This window comes from Anguilla rostrata, chromosome 14 (genome assembly GCF_018555375.3).
Source record: "Anguilla rostrata isolate EN2019 chromosome 14, ASM1855537v3, whole genome shotgun sequence".
NCBI lineage: Eukaryota > Metazoa > Chordata > Actinopteri > Anguilliformes > Anguillidae > Anguilla > Anguilla rostrata.
Window position 1 is genome coordinate 11,818,560 of NC_057946.1, and position 23,676 is coordinate 11,842,235.

The following is a 23,676-nucleotide window of genomic DNA, read 5'->3' on the forward strand; positions in this document are numbered from 1 at the left end:
CTCTTTCCATTCCATTTCCATTATCAAAATACAACTAATAAAACCCTAAGATTAAATGCTTTCATTATATGATCACAAATCAAGTCATAAACAGAAGAAGGAACTAGAAAAAAAATGTCCTTTGTTGCTAAATACAGCAATATTTCTATTGTGACATGGAACAAAGCCTCCCCTTTTCCCAACTGGAAATGGTTAAGAAAGTACAAACACAAAGGTAGATTTTAGGTGATATATTCTAAAAGCAAACATTCCAAGGTAAAATACACTGCTTGCACAGCAAAAACATGTACAGTACTTGAACCGATCTGAGATACGCTGAGATATGGGAGGATCCATAGGTGCTTTTCAGACAGGGCAAGCCAATGTGTACACGTTCCTGCAAATATTAAGACTTTTGCATTCCATACTGCATATGCACATCTGTAGCTCAGCGAACAGGCCGACATCATTTAGCGCCATCTGCTGTTGGCTGCCAACACATTCTAAACATTTTTGCACATATTTTGTGCTCAAACAAGAACAGTCAAACTACCAAATAGCTTAAGACAAATTCTGGAGAACTTAACTGATCTCGAGTAGAATTTAAATGATGGAAATCAGTTTAAAAAAATGGCACGATGCAAGCTAATGTCAGTCATCACATGGTAACTTGTACACATTTTCAGGCAATCAAAAACTCCCTTTAATCCAATCATATTCGTACTAAGGTGCATCATCTCCTCCAATTGCATTTCTGGTGTCTTTAAGAACAAATGATTACCGTATAGAAAAGGGTAAGATAGCACTGGAGACTCACTGTAGTCTCCCATACAAGTTTCACCCATAGTTTATACATAGCTGACTGCTCATGCATGCTTTAAATGCATGGCGCTTGTCTCCTTTCAAATCAACATGGCTTTACATTGGTTTCAATTGCACTTGCCGCTTAAAGATAAAGATGGAATATATATATATATATATATATATATATGGTATAGGCAGTTTTTCCCTTCTTGTACAGGTCTGAACAATAATGCATATCCCACAAGTTGCCAGGCAACACACACAGGCTCTTCCAAGAAAACCGCTGGCAGAAGAAGTGGGAGGGGCTACATGTTGAGGTCCGGCCGGCTCCTCCCTGTAGTCTGTCACTGAATACATCGGACATTAAACCAGCTGGCCAAATTTGCACCCCCCAAGGAAAAGAGACTGACAAAACGATAAGCACTAATGCACCGGCCAGCGCAACTGGCTAGCCACTACATTACCCCAGGCAAATACGATTATTAGACTGAAAAAGAGGGCAAGGTTAAGAGGACACGATTAGGCCGAGGGGCCTAAATATCTTCTCCCAATCTAGGTGAGTGTATGAGGATACAGAGAGGGTGCAGGTCAAGCCGACTGCTGACTGCTACCTCCCAGCTGGAGAAAACTATGGAACACTCCCTGGGGAAATCAGTTTCCATAACCGTAGACTATAATGTGGAATCACTGCATCTTTTACAAACACACACACACACAGACACACACAGACACACACGTTTTAACAAGAGCGGATTGCTTGTGATATCCTGAACACACTACGAGGCACTGACAGGACCCATGAATCTGTGTGTCCGTTCCATTGCAGTTCTTTCTTAGCTCTGATTCTGAACTGAATTCACAGCCAGCTGAAATATTCCACGGCTTAGGTCCCCCAATAGATTCTTAAAAAAATAAAAGCCCCTGTTTTTGAGGCTGAACTATTACTTTTAAGACCTAAAGTATAGCATCTACGACTTGAGAACACACACGCTGCATTCGGCTGAGAGTAGACAAAAGCCAATATGAGCATCAGGGTGCTTGAGCATCATCTTCCTCCATTCCTCCCGCCTGATGAAGGAATCCACACTGCAGAAAAGGTCCATCTGATGGAGGCGTCAAAATGTCGAAAATTATTTTACAACGCGTTCTTTGATTCATGGGAATTCTTCCAATTCCGTCGCTGCTTCCAGCTGTGACAGAATCAACTGAACAATTTTTGTCTCAAAACAAAAAAATAGAGCTCTAGTTGTATTTGAGTTGGAAACCGTTCATATAAATGTACAAAAAAGCCATCTGTCTACAAAAAAAAGACACCTGATTTCCTTCAGAATGTGCCTTTTCAAAAGAGTATTACATAATCTGCTGGAAACTGCCATTTTCTCCGCAGAATGCCCCAGGGAGTGATAGGAAGGTGGAGCTGACGAAGGAGCTGTCCGATTGGTCAGTTGGCAGCTGAGGCTGCGAGAAGGCGGAGCTACATGAAGAACTGCCCGATCAGATTGGCCACCCCCAGGAGGATGAGGAAGCTGTGGAAGAGGGCGGAGGGCCAGCGGAGCTCCCCGAGGCGGTGGAGGGATATCATGTGTATGAGCGAGGGGAGCACGAAGACCAGGGCGAGACCGCACAACGCCCCCGAGTACCTGCGCACACAAACAGGCCCTCCTTCACAAACAAGTCCCATCAGCTGCTCTTAGCAACACGACCACAGCATCTATATTAACTCTCATAATGCCAAAATAAGTACCAGATTATTGTACAACGGCAGTGTTATTCTGTTCTTAATTAGCTTACACTTCTATTTTCAATTTTTCCTTTTTTTTTGTTTTTTTAGAGGGAGGGCAGGAAAATCCCTTTTGAATTTTATTTAACAGTATTTATATGGAGGAGCATCCCAAAGAGCATCCTGCACTACATGAGTGGTGAGTAATGGCTTTGAGGGCCATCACAGCGCAGTCTGACCTGATAATGGAGCCGATGTTGGGGTAAAACTTGGCCATGAGGACTCCTGCAGCCACAATGATCACGTTCAGGGTGAAGACATGGAAGAACCTGGGGGGGGGGCGGGAGACGGGGGTGCAGTCATGAGCCAGCATGAGTTTACAATCTAAAGCCAATGAAATTCAAAAACCAACCACCGTGTGGCAGTGTTTAGATGCAGAGATCATCACTATGCATGTTTAGTGTCTAAAAAGTGTTCTGTGCCCTGTGCCCATACCCAGGGTAATGTTTGCCCTATATAAACCCTCCTGTACTACAGCCTGTGCCCATACCCAGGGTATGTTTGCCCTATATAACCTCCTGTACATAGCTCCATGTCGCCATGGCACATAGCTCAGAGGTAAGACATGCTGCATTGGAGTCGTCAAACCCGCTGGGTGTCAAAGTGTCCTTGAAAGACACAACCTACGCTCTGCAATGAGAGATCAACTAAAGCGCTGATAAAGCGCTATAAATGCAGTCATTACCATTTACCTACCAGGTAGTTGCCTATAAAACCCTCCTGTACTATAGCCTGTGCCCATACCCAGGGTAGTGTTTGCCCTACATAAACCCTCCTGTACTATAGCCTGTGCCCATACCCAGGGTATTGTTTGCCTTATATAAACCCTCCTGTACTATAGCCTGTGCCCATACCCAGGGTAGTGTTTGCCCTACATAAACCCTCCTGTACTATAGCCTGTGCCCATACCCAGGGTAGTGTTTGCCCTACATAAACCCTCCTGTACTACAGCCTGTGCCCATACCCAGGGTAATGTTTGCCCTATATAAACCCTCCTGTACTATAGCCTGTGCCCATACCCAGGGTAATGTTTGCCCTATATAAACCCTCCTGTCCTATAGCCTGTGCCCATACCCAGGGTAATGTTTGCCCTACATAAACCCTCCTGTCCTATAGCCTGTGCCCACCAGGTATGTTGCCCTAATAACCCTCCTGTACTATAGCCGGTGCCCATACCCAGGGTAATGTTTGCCAAAGATCTGGCCCATCATCTGCACCCGGACCAGGTAGCCAAGCAGCGGGTAGACCGTGGTCATCTGGAACAGCAAGAACGCCCGAGCCACGAAGACCAGGACATCGCTGCTGGGAAAGTTGTCCAGGAAGTTCTGCAGGCCAAGAGGAGAGCCGGGAGTCAGCTGCGCTGCTGCTGCTGCTGCTGCTGCAGAAACACCCGCCTCCCTCTTCCAGGAAAAGGCCATCAGGGCTCGCTTCGCCTCATTTAGGCGCCCCGTTCCCGGCACTGCGCGTCTCAACACGTAATTGGTTAAGCATGCAAAAGCAGACAGCAATAAGCAGCGCCGCGGCGCAGCTGCTACTTCTCCGGTGTCAGTTTACTGGAGAGCGTGGAAGCGAGGAGGAGCCGCCGCGCGCTACGCGCTACACTGAGGCGATGGGAAACGGCGCGTTACCGGCTCGATGCAGTCCTTGGAGAGCGGCGGGGACGGGAACGAGCCGAAGATCAGGACGCCCACATACAGGTAGGTCAGGCCCACCAGCAGGTAGGCCACCGACAGGTCCCGCACCTGAAATCACATTCACGTTCTGAGTTCTTCACCTGGCCTCGCAGAACTACCGCCATTCCCCACACATTTCCTGGACCTCCTAACTATCCGCTCGGCTGGCAAATTCTTTACGAGGACCTTCCTGTCGATGAGTGAACAATGAACAGGAAAATAAAAACTGGCACACTGCACATGACAACACCGTGTACTAAACATAAGGTCAACAGGTCACCAGGTTTAACAAAAACACAAATATTTCTGCATTGGATTATTCCACTGCTGGAATCTGCTGAGTTTTCAGTACATGTCTAGTGTGCTGTGCTGTGACTGGTGGTGACTCAGCTGCCAAAACGGTTACATAAGGGGAAGTGATAGGGCTGACAGGATCATGCTCACTCCACAATCCACAGTGGAGAGGAGGAAACTGTTTTGTCAGCAGAAGAAATCACACCGCTATTTACAGCTTCACCAGCATAAGCGGATTTTCCTTTTCTTCAGCAAATAAGTCTATCGTTAAAGACACCTCAGTCAAGGGCCCATTTTAATTTCATATTAATAACTCCCATTTTAATTGCATGAGGCAAAATTGTTCATCATGCTGTATCCAACTATGGAGAACGCCAGGAAGGCACACCTGATGAGTAACGACTTTCCTGCATTCCATGAAATTCATAAGTTGGTCAACTTTCAGTGGAATCTCAAGAATGTGGTCTAAATTGACATTTTGACTCTTGGTCATAGATAGGGTAGGGTAGAGCTGTATTACAATGTTAGAATGAAAACAGCAAACGGTAAAGTAAAAAGTAAACCAATGGGCATGTCTATACTCAGCTGATCTGGTGTCCGTTTCTCTGTTTCAGTGATGGTACAGCTGTATTAGAATGGGAAGAGTAAACCAGCGGTTGTGACCATACTCAGTGTGTTCTGTTACTCAGTCTCAGCGTTGGCACGGCTGTACTAGAATGGGAGGAGTAAAGCAGCAGGTGTGCCTGTACTCACATTGTTCTCTTGGTGTTTGTTGTTCTTCATCAGGGTGATGATGCAGTTGTGGATGAAGAACGCCAGAGTGAGGACTCCAGTCAGCTGCGGGAAGAGCAGCCTGAACTCTGGCGTGCGCGTTCAAAAGAGACGTGAGAACAGGTCATTAACACACCCCAGGGAGGCATAGCAGCATGAAGGGAAAATATGGAAATAAGACCACTCTTACATCTATACTTCTGGCCATTCTGTGTCTTTTCACTAGCTGGCTCTGAGTGCATCACAGCCACTGATCATACTGACTGTACTCCTCTGATTTACATACTAATACCAACATCATTCCTATTCTTATTACAATGATAACCCATCATTGATTATGATTATTCACAGTGAATCTAATGTTTATATGTTCCTCCCTTTCATTGCTTACCCCTTATTTCAGTACAAACATCAGTGGGACAAAATGACACATTTTCACTGGGCAGGGTCATTACGCTTGGGGAATGTCTTCAGAAGTACTGGAACATTATCCTCACAATCATAATAATCTCAGCAACCAACCGAGGTCCCTCCAGGGTGAGGGGGAGGTGACACATTTTGCAGTGAGAGACGAGGTTTATGAGCGTGACTGCAAGCCTCCTCAGATGCAGAACTGAGAGTGCTGAGGCATCTCCCCAGCAGCTGACGGCGAGTCATCGCTCTGACTGGGGTACCTGGCACGAAGAACTTGGACGAGTCGAACCAGTGGAACTCCAGGTGGAAGCCCAGGCGAAAAGCCTTCAGCGTGACCAGGAAGATCAGGTAGACCACCGATATCGTACCTGAAGAGAGGCACGAGCGGAGAAACTTTAGGGGATAAAACTTCACATTCAGGAGCTCCTCCATCATAGCAAAAATGAAAGTAATACATTGCAATTTTTACACATTAAGAATTGTAGTGAAAAATTCTCAATTGCTTTCAGTTCAAGACGTTTTTTTTTTTTTTAAATGCAAAGGCTATCAAAGCATGTAGCCAATGTCTATATGCATAGCACTAAACTCGATAAAATCCTTTCCTAATTATCCCAAAAGGACTAAACCAGAGCAGAATGATTGTCCTGAACTCCTTACAGCGTGGCAAACACTAAACGGATGCAAAGGATGCTGGGAGAGTGGGACCGCCACGTACCGAGGAAGGTGAAGCGGGCGAAGAAGGAGGCGGAGCGGAAGTTGAGGAGGGGGAGGAGCAGGATGATGAGGTAGAAGGGCACGGTGTTGGTCTTGCTCCACCAGCGGTCGAACAGGGGCGCCCCCGTGCCGTTGCTGCTCAGGTGGAACAGGCTCACGCTGCAGTTGTTCCCGTGGTCCTCGTTGGGGAAAGGGCAGATCACTGGAGGAAGAGCACAACCCGGGCCACCAGGTTCAGACAGAGCGGGGCCTCGTCACAGCCACCTGGCTGCACTGCGCTACGAACAGCTAGCGCCTCCGGTGTAGCTCCGCCCCCCAGCGGCAGTACCTCCCTCTCTCGCCTCATGACCAACTCCTGTGCCTGGCGCTCTACCATCTTCTCTCCAATAATATATATAACATTCTCTGCCTGAATGTCGTATCACTGACAAACTGCCTTCACCTGCCTGTCCCAACACCCTCATAGACTGTCACATGACTTCCACATGCCAATCAAACCGCCTCTCCCTGCCTGTCCCGACACCTACACGGCATGTCACATGACTTCCACCTGCCAATCAAACTGCCTTCACCCACCTGTCCTCCAGCCTATCACACTTCCTACACCTGCTTGTCACACGACCTCCACCAGTTGCTTTATAAATTTACATCAAGTTGCTGTGACAGTAAAGAGCTTTGCTTGGTCTCTGATGAAAAAACACTGGTCATACATACTTTCATTGATACCAGACGGTTTTCACTTGTTTACTTCAAATCATATAAAAGGTCTTTCAGGCCCACAGTTCGGAAAGTTCTCTTGGGATTGCAGAACTGCTTCTGCTCCAAGAACTGGAAACCCTCCATACTGAGAACAATGGTTTCTCATTCATTTGCATCACCACAAGATGACTAACAAATGAAACAGGAATTTGACATATACCGAAACCACTGTGACCTCGTCAGGTCACATCTGGAATCAAACCAGTTTAGTATTGCACTATATTAAACTGCAGTGCACTGTTGAACTACACAAATGTACAAATTGTATGGACATAATTAAATGGTCTGTAATTAAATATTGATACAGTGTGGTCATCAGTTTTGATGCCACTGTCCTACACACCTAGTTCTCTGTCCCAATCAGAGTTTATGCTAACCTGACTGACACATTTTGACAATTATCTCTAAATAAAATGTGACTGACTGGAGGTGTGTATGTGATTTCGTTTAATCAGGCCTTTTATTAAACATGCTCTCACCTCGTTCCGTTCCGTTGGTCCCAAACTCCGAATCTGCCATGCTGACATTGTGAGCGTAGTCTGGAAAGAAGCAAACTATCGTTAAGATTCTACAAAAAAGACCTGCGCTGCTAACAAATAAGGCAAAATAAGTACACTTTCAATGCAGTTTCAATAACGTGTAGCCAAAATTAAATGTGGATCTTCGAATGCAACCGCACAAACGATCACCACTGTAATGGACCATAACTTACTGTATATGAATTTCCCCGTGTTGAACAGGAAGTTGGACATGAGGACCCAGTAGACCACCATGGCACCGATAAGGGACACCATGGAGAACAGCAGGCTGGACCACTGGCCAACGGCCCCAAAGTAATATTTACACACATCAGGGAACTCCCAGTCTGAGGTATCTGCGTATTCTGGAGAACAAACAGAGCACAAACAGAGAACAAACAGGAAAAAACAAAGGTCAGAATGCCTGATCCAGGCCTTTAACCCTTTGAAGAGTAAGTTCCTGGAATTATTTTCTTTCAAAATTCTAAGTCAGTGTACCGGAACTCCATTACATTCAACTGCCAGCAGTGATTGTTACATTAGAATTAAAATGTTCAATGAAGAACATTCTAATAACATACTTGTGATCTTCTTACATCTTACAGGGTTAATATGCTGACCTGTTACACTAGTTACATATGTTCGTGGGACGTGGCCCACACCACAGCCTGGAGAGGCTGCAGAAGACAATAGAGGAAGGGGAAGGACAGCACAAGTCACACAAGCCTTCATTTCCACAAGTGTGAAATGGGTCCAGAGTTAAAAAGAAACATTTTCTTCTGGTTGTTAAAATGTTATTCATTTTGCTCGGTTAAATAGCTGCTATGTGCTTGCTTAGGTTAACATTCTGCAAACAAGTTCAAACAGTGCGAGACCAAGGTTCAGTGCATTTGACGTTCTGCAGAGTCTTCCATTTAATGCTCATCTTTAATGTTCAACCAAGGCCCATAAAGACATCACTTTATATTGATGCAATACAGCTCAGAATAGCTCAGTTCAGCTAAACCGCTGCTCAAAGAAATGGTTTGCGGTTTGCAAGAAACTAAAGAATCTGTGAGGTGTAGTTTAAATAAATCTTTTCATTTGGACGTGGAACTGAGAGAAGAGGATTGATCGTGATGTAATTGTTTGCTTTGCCACTCAACTTGGCCAACTTTATCAAATGTTGACTTAATCTTTAGCACTTCCTTCCTCTCTGAATGTCTGAATGAAAATTTAACATTTAAATCTAGTTTGTTCAGGCCGTTATCTCCCATTATCTCCCACTCCTACTGCTCCAAAAAAGTTGCTCCACTGCTCGTGGCCACAAATCACAGACATGGAGAGCGAGGCGCTGCTCGGTCCGGAGTGGCACTCGCATGTGACCCTCCGGACACATGCAGCCAAACCCCACAGTGAGCTACCCAACACGCAACGTCATCTCACCGTCCGCCTTCTCACCGTCACGACAAATTTATACGATAGATAAACCCCGACCACCCCTAAAAACAGTAACATTGCTCGCATGCGAGTTTATTAAAAGAAATACCTTAGTGTTCTTTACATTTTTTTAAATGTGCATTTTAATGTGACTAAAGAGTACTCACACTACTGCTGAAATTAACTACATTTTTACTTTTAGAAAAGAGAATAACTTGCACCGGGCTGAAAATCCAATGACATGAGAAATGAAAAAGAAAACATAGTGAAATGAGCGGGAAAGACGTATGATGTTCTCTTACGTATTGACTTGGGAGACTTCAGTACTCTGTAGCAGCAGTACAGTGTCAATAAGCCCATAGAAATCAGGATGATTATGCCTAAGGTGAACCCTGCCTGAAAGAGATAAGAAATTACTGAGGGATGAGGCAGCCAAGCCCTGTCCATTCTGTGTTATTCTGAACGATATACGATATTACACACACACATCAGGTTTAGGCATTTTACCTGCTTTATGCTCCAAGGCATGCTCAGTATAGCAGTACCCATCATTGTGTTCCATATGGCAAAACTAGATGGGAAAATTCACAGATTAATGTTTAATTCATCAACGCCTCAGACATAAAGGGCAGTGTTCAGTGTAACCTCCACGATGCTACAATCGCTTTTCCTGAATTTTATCAGGTAAACTGGGAACTCAGTTATCATATGTTTGTGAATAACAGTGGCAGACTGTGCTGAGTATGGATTCCTTCTCTGTGTATAAACGTGGGGGAGAAGGATACCTACATGGTAACAATGCTGGGGTTTTTGGTTGTCCCTTCACCTCCCTGCACTTTGAACGCAGTTCCCAGTGGACTGTAAACATAGATCTCCCCTGGAGCAGGGATCACGTGATCTGGAGGAACCTGGCAAAGAGACCCAATCCGAATGAAAGAATGTTCCAGAATGAACACCGTCACCATGAGTACACTGCAATGGAGAGCCAAAACCAGGGATAACATTATAGGGGTATGACAACTGTGATATCAGCATACTAATAGAACATAGAGCTCATTGTTAACAAACAGAAGATTGCTGACTGGGGGATTCTTTCTTGTACTCCAGGGACCTCTACGGGAATTACTGGTTAGCAGCCAGGAAGTATCCAGCAATTGCTGCCATTGATTCGTTTTGTTCTATTGGTTGTCATCAATGTACTCCATGATCGGAGCTCCTGTGTGTGTTTTTTATTTATTTTTTAAATACAAGTCAATGTGTTATCACAGGCACCAAGTACCCATTACACTATCCCCGTGCACAACAGGGAAGAGGTGCTAAAGGTAAAGGATGACAGCAGTGGCCCAATCCTTGATCAGAATGCTTCTGAATGCAAACCAACTCACTGAGGAATCAATTCCTGCAGATTTGCAAGCATCACACTTTTGAGTTTACGTATATCACGGTTAAGATAGTTCAAAGGCAGAATGAAAACTGATGAATGTTGTCTGCATCTGTGACTAAAAGGCGCGGGCAGTAGCACTGACAGTGAGATGGTTTAATGAAGCGCATAATGATCATAAAGAACAGAAAACAGCCATCAAAAGAATTTACTGTTGGACACAAACTCACCAAACGACTATGAAATGAGGCAAATCAAAATCATGTCCATGAGATGCAAGGGCCCTGTGATGACAGCTCTGCTCCATCTAGCTGACTGGCTGCAATACTCCAGCCATCCCACAAACCCAGGCTCCAGGCTGACCAAAACCTAGGAGCCCCTGAGTGCAAGTCATTTCCTACTGTAAGCACCTACATCCCTTACTAAAGTGAAGAGGCAAGGAACCTGCAATACGAAGTTGTACCCAACTATGTCACATGGTACTGTGGGCACAGAAAGCCAACCAGAAGGGAGCCCACATCCTGGTGTAGACATTACTGCCACGGCACAACAAAATAACCTTGCACTGCTTCAGCAAATGCAATAGCTCCCTATACAAGTGGACCATATGGACAATTAAGTGAACAGTGAAGCGCACCAGTAATCTGTCAGAGGAGCCGGTGAGGCGGCCGTAGTAGTGCACTCTGCTGCTCATGACCGAGGCCTCGGCCGACACCCTCTCTGGAACGTCGTCCTCCACGATGTTCCGCGGCTCCACGTGGAAAGGCCTGAGAGAAAGGAGAGAGGCCTTTAAAATGACTCACTGCTCACTGTGGAACTTACTGGTCCGCAGATGGGGAAAATCCGCTGGATCAGCTGGATTTGCTCATTAGCACAACTCTTCGTTCAGGAAGTAGAATTAATAAGTAAAATCATCTGGCTGAATTCATGGGTGGAAGAAACACGTGGCAGGACTTTTACTTTCTGGCCCTTCGACTTTCTTCCGCTGTGAGTCTGTTGGTGTGCACAGACAGAAATGTGGCTGGTCAGTGATTGTCAAACCATTTTAAAAGCAGAAATACCAAGAAAACGGTTAAATAACTGAACAAAACCTAATTAGCAACATTGCCTTGTCCTGCCAATATGGGGGAGTGGTCTCTCAAGTGACCTCAGCAAGGACAGTGGGGCACAACCTGGACTGCAGCAACACTCCAAGAAGGCAGGCCCACCTTAAAAGGCTTTGATCACAAGTTATCCCAAAACAGCGGAGGAATTATCTTTGGCAGGCATGAGCAACGCTGGCTGTCGACATTGTTATATGACACTGGATTCTAGAGCAGTGCACCTGGAAGTGCTGGAATGATGATGTCTGACACACTTCAAAATTTCTCAAGCGGTGACAAAAACCACTTCCGAAAACAAAAAACGCAAACCTCCACCCCCACCCCAAAAACACCCAGCAACTGATGGCATTGGAAGGGGCTGGATTCGTTACACAACCACTCTGTTCAAGTGCCTCAGCCCCTTGAAAGCATTTTCATAAAGCAGTGTAAAAGGCCTGAACGAAGGCCCACATCATCTATTCACGTGAACGAGCCTCCCGACAGCAAGTATTGGCGGATCCGAAAACATTTCTGCAAGGCCAGCGCATCCCACGCTTGGTCCAACCACTGCCATAGGGCCCGTAGGGCTCCAGAAATTTCCCAAGCTAAAAATAGCCCTCCGATTTCCTGCTTAAAAAAAAAAAAAGAGGCCATGGGTGGGGAAGTAATTGTTTAGGGATAAGTAGACCCCAAGTGCTTCTTCTAATAATCTTGCCTTCTGCTTAGTATTTGTGAAATGCCAGACGGGATTAATTCATAGCGACTTGTTACTGATGAGGCTTCTAACAATGTTGGTGGAGAACTCAGGGGACTTCAAAGGCTGTGACCCTCTACAGCAGCTGATAATTATTTTTCTTCTGAAGACCAATGACATTAGCAACAGAGAGAAGGATGGCTCCAAAACATAACCGGTAAACAGTCTGTGTATAGAAAGATCTTGACAGCCGTTTCCCATGCTTTTCATTAATTACATATCTCCTTTATTTAACGAGGGTAGTTACATTGAGATTGACACCTCTTTTGTAAGGGAGCCCTCGAACCTACATGTCTTTAGACTGTGGGAGAAAACTGGAGTATTCAATGAAAACCCACACGAACACGGGGAGAGCATGCAAACGCCATGCAGAGAGGATCCGGCCGGCCGGGACTCAAACCCGTGTAGCAGTGGCACGCACGCAGCCAACAACCTCATTCAAATTCAGCACTTCCATCACAGGTCTAAGGACCCGAAGATGAGCAAGATGTCTAAAACACAGGCTAATCCACGTATTTCTATGAAACATTAATTTTGTCTACAACCTCACCCATGGTTTAAAACTGCACGAATAGCACTTTGTTACAAAGGCTGAGTTTTAATAGGCGCCTTTAAATCATCAAGGTTCACGGGTGTCAGGTAAAGAACTTTGTTCAGTTTATGACAGTACTGAGAGCCAGCCTCCTCACCTTGTGCTGTCAGTTAAACCCATTTTTCATCCAAATAAATCTGACATTTATCAGTGTAAAATGCACTGTCCCCACTCAAGCAGTTCTAGATCAGGTGGTCTCTCCAGTTAGTGCACAAGCATCATTTTGATGCACATAATGATCAGATGAACACAAAAACCTGCTGAATGGCACTGATGGATCAATATAAACCACTCATAAATTATCACGGTTCAATACTGCTCACAAGAATTGTCGGAGATTAACTTTTATTGCCATAAAAATGAAGACATGGCGAAAACAAATAGAACTTTATTTGTCCCTGTTAAGAACTTTTCCTTACCAATGTAAAACTGAACCATTCTTCAGATATATTGGAAATTTACTTCACACTGCCATTAGAACATTCTGTGCACTACATATGTAAACGATGTCAATGCTAGGAGCAATACACCAAATACCTGAAAACCAAAACAGGCTCAAGCTGAGGCTATTTCAACACACCACTATCACCTTGAAGTATAGGCATTTCACAACGCATAAAACTGAACATCACTGAGGAAAAAAACAAGCATAAAGTACAATGCTTCTCAGATACAGTTAGTGCAGCAGAAAAAATGAACAATGCGGGTAGTCACTGATGCGTCTGAAGAATTCTTGAAAATAGTGCGTTACCTTTTCGACTTTGGGTCTAGAGAGTCCATGACACCGCGATCTGTGTAGCCCTCTCCAGCTCTTTCTGAGGCCAGCAGTGGTTTCCAGTCATCCTCCATGATTCTTGATTGGCTGGGTCAGTACTTTATTTACAAATCATTACCTGTGTGCAAAGGAAGATACTCTCTCACAAAATACCACCGATAAAAAGGCTATCTGAAAGAGAGATATAGATGTGTTAACAAACAGTATTCAAAAAGTCCAACAACGAGGACAAAGACTTGGTGAGTCTTACCCAAAGAAAAACCTGCAAGTGTTGTGTTATCATCACTGCTTGACCACATCAGGACATAAAATGCCACTGTCTTTCCAGGGCAACACACAAACAAATGGTTTCTATCAGAGAGATGATCCATCATTGATCAAAAAGCTGACTTACTGAGGAAAGGGTCAAAGGTCAGCTCACACCAGTGTTCTAACAGTGACCTGACCTTAGCAGAGGGAAAAACAACAGTGGCAAGATTCTTTTCCAAAGACTGATGAGCCAGTCACTGCCTCTACTGTCCTTAGGAAACAGCCAGAATACTTTAGGAATCCCTCAGAAATACCCATTTAAAACAAGCCAAATTTCCTAGATCTGCAGGTATGTGGGTATCTGAAAATCCTTCTCTTGTGAGTTGTGAAACAAGAACATTGAGACATAAAAATAACCTAATGCATCTTTCCACGCCAACTCAAGTACTCCTTTATTGAAAAAAATAAAATAAAACATAAAAAACGTAAGTCACAGAATCAGTCACAGAAATCCATTATGCACCCAGAGTAGTGATATTTTTATTAATATGTAATGGTGATTTACTAAACGTAACAATAAGCATAACTAAGAAAGGCAATTCATTACCTTTTGTGTACTGTGTCCACTCCAAACGTCACCCTATAAAAGGGGAACAGAAAAGGTTTGACTCAAGAAAAAAGAAAAGAAAAAAGATTCAAAGGAAGTCTTTGTTGCACACCATGTAAGTGGATTAAAATGCTTGTATTTAGACCAAGCTTGGGGAAATGTGGCCAAACAATTAGGCTAACAGCAGACATGCAGTTTAAAATGAGCAGCATGTCCATACCTTTTGATTATACATGCAGTCAATTTCATTACATGGGTCTGAAAAACCTTGTGTTCAATAGAATACAGCCAGTCACATCTGTAATGCATTTTTAAAAAATAATATTGGAATAGTGAAGAGTTCCAGCTGTTAAAGACAAAAGATGACTGGGGTCAAACACCACCATGATCTGCTGTAGTGACCCATCACTCATGATTAAATAAAGCAACACTACCCAATCCAGAACCAGCTGCAAGGGCACAGTCCACTGCAAAATTAACAATGTGATCAATGATTTTGAGGAATTCTTCATTTCCAGCCCTTTCCTACAATAAACTAAATAATAAATTATTTAATACAAAGTAACTTCTGATAATAAAATGCAAAATAAATTGAAATATGGTCTGTACTTTTCATCTATTAATTTTCTCTTATCGTTACTGCACAAACTCAACTCCAGCTTAAATATCACGTGTTTTAAAAATCATCTAAGGACAGTGTGGACATGCTCTTGGAAAACAGCAGTAGGAAAACGTGTGGAACCTACTCGCCACTTCCAAGAAATGACTGCTAGAATTCACAGCACCTCCCTGAATTCCCCGAGTGGGAGAAGCAAGCCGTGACATTGACAGTCACATTCAACACATTCAATTTTATGGAGTGACGTCACGATCGTACTCAACAAAGTATGGTTGCAGATGTTATCTCGTAATCTGTGCCATTGCCTAATTTTGGTTTTGGATGTAATAAAACATATGTAAACGTCCCACCAAAAAACCCTTAGAGCTCATGTGTTGGTTTTTTGAACAAAAAAATCGTAAGCTATTTTAAACGTCAAGAACTACAGAAGCAGGTATCAATGACCGCTTTATTAACATTTGAACAATTCGAATAATACATAAACAAAACAAAGACACTACAGTAGAGTGTTGGTAAATGTATAAATACACAAATAAAAGAATTATATTGTACGCCAGTGATAAGAAATGACTTTTCAAAAGTGGTAAGTGGCAAACTAACGACGAGCTACTCAAGTCATGTTCCCGGCTACGCTTTCGGTGGTCCATTCCATATGCACGAATTAACGGTAGGTAACACTTTAACACACATTTAAAATTAACTATTCAACTTGAACATTCGTAGCACATTTAGCTATTTAATTTGTTGATGCACCCCAAAAGTTTTAATGACGCAAAAGCAGTAACGCCGCAAAGAAAATTGATCAACGTAATTAGCTACTAGCTAACATTAGGTAGCATGATTAGCCAACTATCCACTCGTCAGATGTCACCTGCGAAATGTACGGCCAAATTAGGAATTATGATCACGAACACAGGTGGTTAGCCTAAAAAGTTCAGTGCGTAGGGAAACATTTACCTTCACCGTGCGCACAAATGTTTGGCTAGCTAAATAATCAAACTCTGTGTAATCAGTTTGACTGCTATCTGGAAGACAAATGTTAAAGAAGACACCTAATTGTAGGTTCGTATAATGACCAATCAAATTCGATTTCCAGGCTAACTTGATTAATTTCCCCCACAATTTTCTAGCAAGTGGGGCTCGTCAACTAGCGCTACTTGTGTTGTTAGCTTACGAGCTACATAGGTAGCTAACAGTACGCTACCGGTGGGTATGATGGATTAGCAAAACAGCAGACTAAAATGTTTCTTTTTTTCGATCCGAGACATTGTTATGGAGTCTTAAATCATATTTCACCTACTTGTTCTGAGGAACTAAACAGTACTTACTCTGAAACGGAGTGTGTGAAGTAGTTTAAATTACCTACCGGATAGCTACAGTCTCAGGCCAGTAAACTTGCAATTCACAAACGGCAAGCAATGTTTTGGAAATGGAACAATTCGAACGTGAACCGCACACGCTTCCTAACCGCTGTGTATTGTGGGACCTGAAGTGAGTGAATGGTCCCTGTTGCGAATTTGAATATGAAAAGTACTACAATACCCAGCGTACATATAGAAATACTGTGTCTTGTGTTCGTCAGATTTGCTGATCTTTAATAATGTAGGTCACATGACACATTGGGCTGAAAAAAGAAAGAGAGAATACATGCACCCGCATCAGATCTACACGTGCAGATGCGCGCCCACGGGCATCCATGTAGAGAAGGCGCTGCGCAGATCAACTAATCATTATGTGTTTGTAGTGAGTGACCATTATGTATTATAATTAATTTCATGACTGCCGTTGGATCAGACTTATTTTCCTGTGTTAATCAACAAGTCGCCTGTCAATAAATATTCACTGAAAACTGACTGTTTAGTGTTTGGCTTGAAAAACCTTTCGTTCTGCGGGCTACGCTTTGCATATCGAAGGAAATGTCGGTTCATTTCCGCCCTCACAATGCAAGTAGATTCTAATATGCTGACTGGCAGGCGAGCAGTAATTTATTTTACTGACTAGATTGTTCAGTGTAACTTCTGAGACAGCGAGATCCGAATGAGTCGCAAAGATTTTATAAAGCAGAGGCGTCACTAGGGTGCAATACAGCACCGGGTGACACCATCGGAGGGGGCTGACACCGAAATGACTGGCAATAAAATTTTTGTGCAGTGTTTTGTGTAGCGACAAGTTGAAACAGCGGTATGTGACAAGAAGCGCTTTTCCACGCAATTCCTTGGTCACAAGACTGGTGAATCAATAGCCTCCTAATTCGATTGTTGAACACGTGTTTAAGTCGTTTCATAATTTCCCCCTATAAACTCATTAACGCAATGCAGGTTTGGCTCGTTATCACCTGCTATGTCATTTAACAGTGGCCAGTTCACCAATTAGGGGCCTACTGATTGTTCTCACTCTTAATTTGGTCAGTGAAATACATTTATCCATTATGTAATTTTTCTGCAATATGGCACAATGTGAATATGGGACTTATTCGTGGCATGCATAGCTATTTGGTCATGATGTGGGTTCAATAGGGTAAATAATTCCTCAATACATGAGAAACATCTTGTTACAATTCTGGCTGTTGCAATTATTTTTGGAAAAATAACCAGCAAAGCCTACAGGTGAACCCCAGGATCGAGTTTGTGAACGACTGTAGGCTACTTAAAAAAAGTTAAAAACACATGACAACGCGAACGATATAATAAAACCAAGATAATTGATAGAATGAAATACCTATTCTAAGTGGTGCAGCAAATTGGTGTGACCTGCAAGGCGTGTATGGGACCATCAGCTCTCGAACTCTGTAGCCTTTTCTAGATAACACTACGGCCGAAGAAACTTGCGAAATGGGTGTTTGAATAACCATCAGACGCAGCACTACACAGTGTTGACTAATTGAGATGTTGCAGGTAACATCGGGGTATTATTTTAAAATGTTAATGATTGCTTAACAGATGAGGATGGTGCATCAGCAGCTTGATGCTAGAGTCTGAATTTCAGGCTCAAAAATTGGGCCGTAGAAACCACAATCTATGTGGAAATTATTTCTCATGCTCCGTTCCTGGTCAAAAATAATAGGCTACCTGTAAAGCTGACTAATGTCGCATAATTTTACAGCAAATTGTTTTCAACGTCATTCTGTTTCCAGGACAGCCTTGCTACTCAGTTCGATTGGTAGAAAGGGACGAGGTTTGTGGGAGAAAAAAATTCCCGCCATTTCCTCCAATGATTGTGCTCGTTTTCTTCCCGCTCTCAGTCCACAATTTGGAGCAGTAACTACTCGGGTAGCCGTCAGTTGGAAACACGCCACGCGGTTGAGCTTCCTCGGATATTTCGGGAGGTAACACTAGTTCATACGTTTTTTGGCCGTTTCTATTAACTATTTCTCACCGTTTCATTCTCTTAAAAACATAGAAAAAATGTGCACACCATCTCAGACTAGTTCCATCCTTGCATTTTGACCCTTCCTATACGGTATAATAGCTATAGCTAGTGGTAGCTAGTTAAGATAACGACGTCGTTTTTTTTACATGCTACACATTTGAACTTTTACAGTCTATAGAATTTGTAAAGTGTAAATGGTGAGTACAACACCGTCCTAGGTATATTAAAATGATAAAATAGTATAATAAGCTAACTGGTTGAACTAGCTAGGTTGTGTAGGCCTTCTCATAGCATAGGCCGTAACTTGTTAGGTATGGGCCATTTATGAAACTAATATTAGCAGTTAAGGCAACTTGAGTAAGTAAACAATTTCATAATTTGGTAACATTACAGTTTCATAGTAGTCCAATGGTCAACTTGAGACTCGTTGCCAAGCTGGCTAACACGAACAGTATCTTATTTAGTTAACCAAGTCTACCGATGCGGTCAAGCAAAAGAGGGTAAGCCGATGGCGCTAGCGCTTTTTAATTGACTCGTTTGCAAGGTGCCGTGAGCTTAGTCCAGATGCCTATTGTTAAATATGCTTTAAATTTAAAACCAGGTTTGGCTTCCTCTGTGCAGCTCGGAGTTTACATGGATACGTTCTTGCTAGCGTGGTAGCCACCAATTAAGTCTGTAATTGCAAAAGAAACAGGAAAAATCCGTTGTGATTTTACAACTATCCACGTTTAGTAGCACAGCAGAATTCTTGCTTGGTTAGCTAGCCGTGCAGAAAAATCTTACCATGTGCTTGGCTATGACCCGCAGATTCTTACTATGCGGTTGAAATGCAATTAAAATGCATTTGGTGGAATTGAATTTTCCGTATGACACAACACTGTAACATTTGCCATGAGTTACAGTATATATATTTTAAAAAACTTTTGTCTGGTTGAATAATGTTTGCTCTTCTCCACACATACAGAAACCATGGATGATTGGGAAGAAGAGGTAGGTAGAGATCTATTGGATAACTGCTAACTGCTCCTGTATGACGAGCGTTATGAAAACCGCCCTGCCATAAGTCTACGTTAGCTGATTGCGAAATTACTGCCAATCACAAGGACATGAGTATTTACTACTAGTTCACATGGTAAAGATTTTTTAATAAATATGTTTTAAAAAATAGTAGAAAGCACAGCTATTTGCTGCTTTACAGTGGGTCTTATTGTGCCGTAACCTGAGTCCATTTATTTGCAGGGCACTGGAACTACAGGGAGTTACCAATCAAATAACTGTAAGTTCACCAACAATTAACAGCGTGGCATCATGACATTGCCAGTAATACAGCTGAGCTGATGTCTATATTTAAACTCTTTCATATTTTCCATGCATAGTGATGCAAACTTTGCTCACTTTGATACAGACCTGTGGTTTAGTTTTCAGTTGCTGAGTGCAGTATTCAGTTGTGCACTTGAATGAATATCCATGTAGCTTTGGTTTGGGTCAATTACAATTTCCTGAATTAAACTGGAATTCATTTCATAAAAAAATTCATGAAGAACATGATGAACTTTTTGCAATTTGTGTTCCTGGCTCAGCATGTGTCCTGTAGAATGTGCAAGGTCTTCTACTTGAGATGTGCTGCAAGTATAAAATGCTTCACTTTGGCTCTAACCAGTGCATCTCAAGCCTTGTAATAAGTCTTTGAGTTGGGAAAATGATGACAGCTACTTAGTCTTTTAGTTGGGAAAATGCTGACAGCTACTTAAGTGTTGCTATTGGAGGCAAGTCTGAAAGAGCCTTTTATTATCCCTCAGCAAATGGAGTGAGCTCATGGAATGGTGGTGGCTATCAGAGCAAAGGCTTCGGAAGTCAAGAGGGTAGGAGACATGACTCTTGTCGGTGGCTTTTCTTGTGGGGCAACAAGGTGTCATTGCTCATTGCACCCGCTGCACCTTCTCCGAAACGTTACAGGGTGTGTTATGCTGCACTCACATATGTAGTACGTCACAGACAGCCAGGCTGCTCTCTGCCCAAAGTGCAGTTGGGTAAGAAATAAGCCTAGCTTTGAAGCTTTTTGTTTCAGTTCATAAACAGTAGCAAACTCTACGTAATGCAAACTTAGCCTGCTGCTCTCATTTGGAACACTTTTATGAAATGTGAAGCTTTTTAGTCTTGCAGATTAGTTTTTTGTGTAAATTTGTGATCTATATGCCGTTGTGTTCAGACAATGCTGAAGGTGGTTCCTGGGGTGGGAGAGGTGGTTTTGGAGGGAGAGGTAGAGGTGAGTTCATTTTTATCACACATCCGTAATGATTACAGAAATCAAATTAAAATCCTGCCAATGTGTTATTCCCTTTCACACACCTCCTTTTTGTAGCCTAAATATTGGGTTCCCACAATCTCTGGGAATAACCAGCCTGATTCACTTTCATAAATGAATAGCTTTCTGTTCAGTTCTTGACATGCATCTCTAATTTGCAAGGACCTCTGTTTGCTGAGTCCCAGAAGTTCAGAATTTTCTGAATTCTAATTAGCAAACTGCACTTAGGGGTAAAGTTTGCTGTTTGGAAATCTTGCATGTGTATTTGTGCAGGCGCAATATATTTTGAAAATATTGCTTGTGAAGTAAGAGTTTCACTCAGTTTGATCTTCTAAGTATGTTTTTGTTGCACTTTGATAAATTACTTTTGAGTAATTTATCAAAAATGACAGATTTTAATGATGAAGCCTGCATTTTCAGTGGCGCTGTCCTTCATGAACAGACCAACCGTACTCCATTTTCAGTGGCATTGTTCTGTCTCCCAACAGGCCGGGGGTCCAGGGGAGGGGGAGGATTCAGGAACGCATCAGGTTTTTATTTCTCCTCTTTTAGTCTGAAGTTGTCTTGTAACATCAAAATGTGGATATAGTTTATGTGCCTCCGTTCTGAGCTGACTGAAAATTAGTGATAATGTTTGTTTCCCCCACACTACAGGAAATGAGGACTCTGGCAACAATGATGGTGGGTAATACTTTAAGTTTCTTGCAGTGTAAACTACAAGGTTTGCCTTGACCGTATGAGATTTAAGGTCAAGGCAAAGTTTTGAACCACAAAAGTCTCTTTAAATATTTATTCCAACAGCTTTTGTTTATTGTGGTGCAAATCTGGGGGCTCAAGTTACCGGGGGTGTACTGTGAAGCGAGATAACGAGGTATCACAAAACTGACTCACTATAAATGAGGATATATCGCTATGGTAACTTATTCTGCATGGCTAGCCTGGTCTGGACCTCTTAAACCTCTTAAAGAAGTTTAGTTGGCCTACTCTTAACTTCGCTGTGACCTTTCCTCTGCTGTCGTTTCTCTGAGCCATTTTTGTTGGTAAAAATGTATTTGAAACTTAACTTCTTGACCACGAGTGGTGGCCTATTCCATTGGTAATTTGAAATGAAGTATAGCCTACAAAGCAAAAAAAGTAAGAAAAAACTATTTTCTTTACATCAATAGTCATTTTATGAAGAACAATTCTGGACACAGAAATACACGTTCAAGCTGGTTATAAAATTTCCAAGAGTAAGATGCATTAGATAGCTCAATTATGTACGTAGGCCTATGAACTATTAATATAGAAGGTGTGTTTTGCCGGGTGAATAATTTCATTGTTTCTCTTTAAATCTTCACTTTCCATACTTTTAACACTACATCCCTCTACTCCCATCAGAGAGTAATGTTTACTGTGTGAACTGGACTTAATGTGTTCATGGATATGAATAACTGTTACAAAATGAGTATTGTACCTTATCTGTGTTTTGTAGTCGTTCCAATGACCTTCGGTATGCATTATTTCACGTCGCTTTGGATAAAAGCGTCTGCCAAATAAATGTATTGTAATACGTCACCGCCCTTGCCTTTAAATGTAAGGCTGGCTAGCAGTGCTGGCAGTGTCAATAACCTGTTTGTTTTGCCTAAATAAATTACATTTACATTTGAGAGAAATTGATCATGACGACGCTAAGCTACGTGCATTATTGATTTTGAAAGTGGTCTACATGCCGTGTAGGGATATTGTATCTGCTCAATGTAGGAGCTTTAATACTTAATGCCTGTTCGGTGATTTTATTCAGGACCTACAGTATGTCAGGATACAGTGCAGAATGATTGATTGAACATGAACATCCTGTCGTAATTTGTTTCTCCTCTGCCGCACCTGGCAGCATTAAATTAAATCAGTGAAGTGTAATTTTAGACCCGCTCTTGCTGTGTCCACCTTCTCTCACATCATTATGCCAGAGAAACAATACTCATAACTGGCCAGATCAGCTGCATTTTCTGTCCATTTGTCTGAGTTAACGTTACACAACTTTCTTTGCATATATTTACTCAGATTACTGACTTACTGTAACTCTTACTGGCTAACGTTAGCTTGCTTAGACAGACGTGATCTGCTAACCTTAGGCATTACAACCACTTGCTAACTAAAAGAAAATGTCACCAATGGTAATGTTAAAACTGTTTTAAAGCCAGAGTGGTACCGCTTGCTGTGCAAGTTTAATTCGTTTTTCTCACCTGTGCTCATTTGGGATGACAGTGGGCTTTTTTTTTTTTTACCTTTTCTTGAATAGTTGCAAGTTTTGGATTGCTTTCACTAACTGGATAGTTGTGGTGTTGGGTAGTAATGTTATGGAAACGACGATCTGCACCCAGGGCAGTGACGTGGCAACTTTAGCTATCTACTTAAATACATTAATCTTACATTCATCTTTTTTAAGATGCATTAAATAAATGCATACAGTGCTTGTTTTGTGGGACTACATGCCCATCTTTCTTTAATAGATGTGTTCTTTTAAAATGACATGCTTAATTGAATGACAGAATTTGAAACTATTTTTCATTTGGACAGATGACTGTCTAATTCTGGCTTTAACTCTGTCTCTGGCTTAACTCTTGTGCACTGTGCAAAGCTTCAGTAAGGTTGCCCTTCATGTTTCATTGCTTTCCAGCTGAAGGAAACTCTTGGAATGGTGGGGACGCCCCGAGATTTGGTGGCAGAGGCAGGGGCCGAGGCAAGTTCCCTTCCCTGAATTTCTTGCTTTCGGCTTCCTTCAAAGAGTCTTTAATGCACGGGCCTTTGTAGGCCAACAAATCGGGCTCTAGAAACT

The 23,676-nt window shown here is 42.6% G+C and overlaps 2 protein-coding genes across 12 annotated transcripts; one reads left to right on the plus strand and one right to left on the minus strand.

Annotated features, from left to right (window-relative positions):
• Nucleotides 1-215: 215 nt before the first annotated feature.
• slc38a9 (solute carrier family 38 member 9) lies at nt 216-16,756 on the minus strand. 5 transcript variants are annotated; one of them, XM_064308536.1, is made up of 17 exons: nt 16,736-16,756; nt 14,566-14,598; nt 13,686-13,827; nt 11,144-11,273; nt 9,915-10,033; nt 9,633-9,696; nt 9,428-9,521; nt 8,327-8,383; nt 7,901-8,071; nt 7,668-7,727; nt 6,431-6,631; nt 5,976-6,083; nt 5,284-5,390; nt 4,192-4,305; nt 3,740-3,888; nt 2,743-2,832; nt 216-2,423 (listed from the first exon to the last, which is right to left on the minus strand). In XM_064308536.1, exons 3-17 carry the CDS (start codon nt 13,781-13,783, stop codon nt 2,258-2,260), a joined length of 1,728 nt encoding a protein of 575 aa, XP_064164606.1. In that variant the 5' UTR covers nt 13,784-13,827; nt 14,566-14,598; nt 16,736-16,756; the 3' UTR covers nt 216-2,257. The 5 variants fall into 5 exon arrangements, with proteins under 5 accessions (XP_064164606.1, XP_064164607.1, XP_064164603.1 ...); XM_064308537.1 differs by lacking the exon at nt 16,736-16,756 and adding an exon at nt 16,551-16,729 and having other exon boundaries at nt 13,686-13,828; nt 14,569-14,598; XM_064308533.1 differs by lacking the exon at nt 16,736-16,756 and adding an exon at nt 16,551-16,729.
• On the plus strand, nt 16,129-23,666 carry LOC135239685 (uncharacterized). Of its 7 annotated transcripts, none has more exons than XM_064308544.1 (9): nt 16,131-16,246; nt 18,426-18,509; nt 19,518-19,543; nt 19,793-19,829; nt 20,353-20,415; nt 20,763-20,819; nt 21,347-21,388; nt 21,513-21,539; nt 23,518-23,666. In XM_064308544.1, exons 3-9 carry the CDS (start codon nt 19,523-19,525, stop codon nt 23,649-23,651), a joined length of 381 nt encoding a protein of 126 aa, XP_064164614.1. In that variant the 5' UTR covers nt 16,131-16,246; nt 18,426-18,509; nt 19,518-19,522; the 3' UTR covers nt 23,652-23,666. The 7 variants fall into 7 exon arrangements, with proteins under 7 accessions (XP_064164618.1, XP_064164614.1, XP_064164619.1 ...); XM_064308543.1 differs by lacking the exon at nt 16,131-16,246 and adding an exon at nt 17,564-17,701; XM_064308542.1 differs by lacking the exon at nt 16,131-16,246 and adding an exon at nt 17,779-18,078.
• Nucleotides 23,667-23,676: the final 10 nt, after the last annotated feature.

What these genes read in the sequence shown, in the direction of transcription:
- slc38a9 (XM_064308536.1), bottom strand. Translation starts at nt 13,783, where the DNA reads ATGGAGGATGACTGGAAACCACTGCTGGCCTCAGAAAGAGCTGGAGAG. An exon ending in TGCCTTGGAGCATAAAGCAG is followed by an intron (nt 9,522 to 9,632) that starts GTAAAATGCCTA and finishes TATCTCTTTCAG; the next exon opens with GCAGGGTTCACCTTAGGCAT. An exon ending in TTTGGCAAACATTACCCTGG is followed by an intron (nt 2,833 to 3,739) that starts GTATGGGCACCG and finishes CCCCCCCCCCAG; the next exon opens with GTTCTTCCATGTCTTCACCC.
- LOC135239685 (XM_064308548.1), top strand. Translation starts at nt 19,523, where the DNA reads ATGGATGATTGGGAAGAAGAG. An exon ending in GAGTTACCAATCAAATAACT is followed by an intron (nt 19,830 to 20,352) that starts GTAAGTTCACCA and finishes ATTATCCCTCAG; the next exon opens with CAAATGGAGTGAGCTCATGG. An exon ending in TTTTGGAGGGAGAGGTAGAG is followed by an intron (nt 20,820 to 21,346) that starts GTGAGTTCATTT and finishes GTCTCCCAACAG; the next exon opens with GCCGGGGGTCCAGGGGAGGG.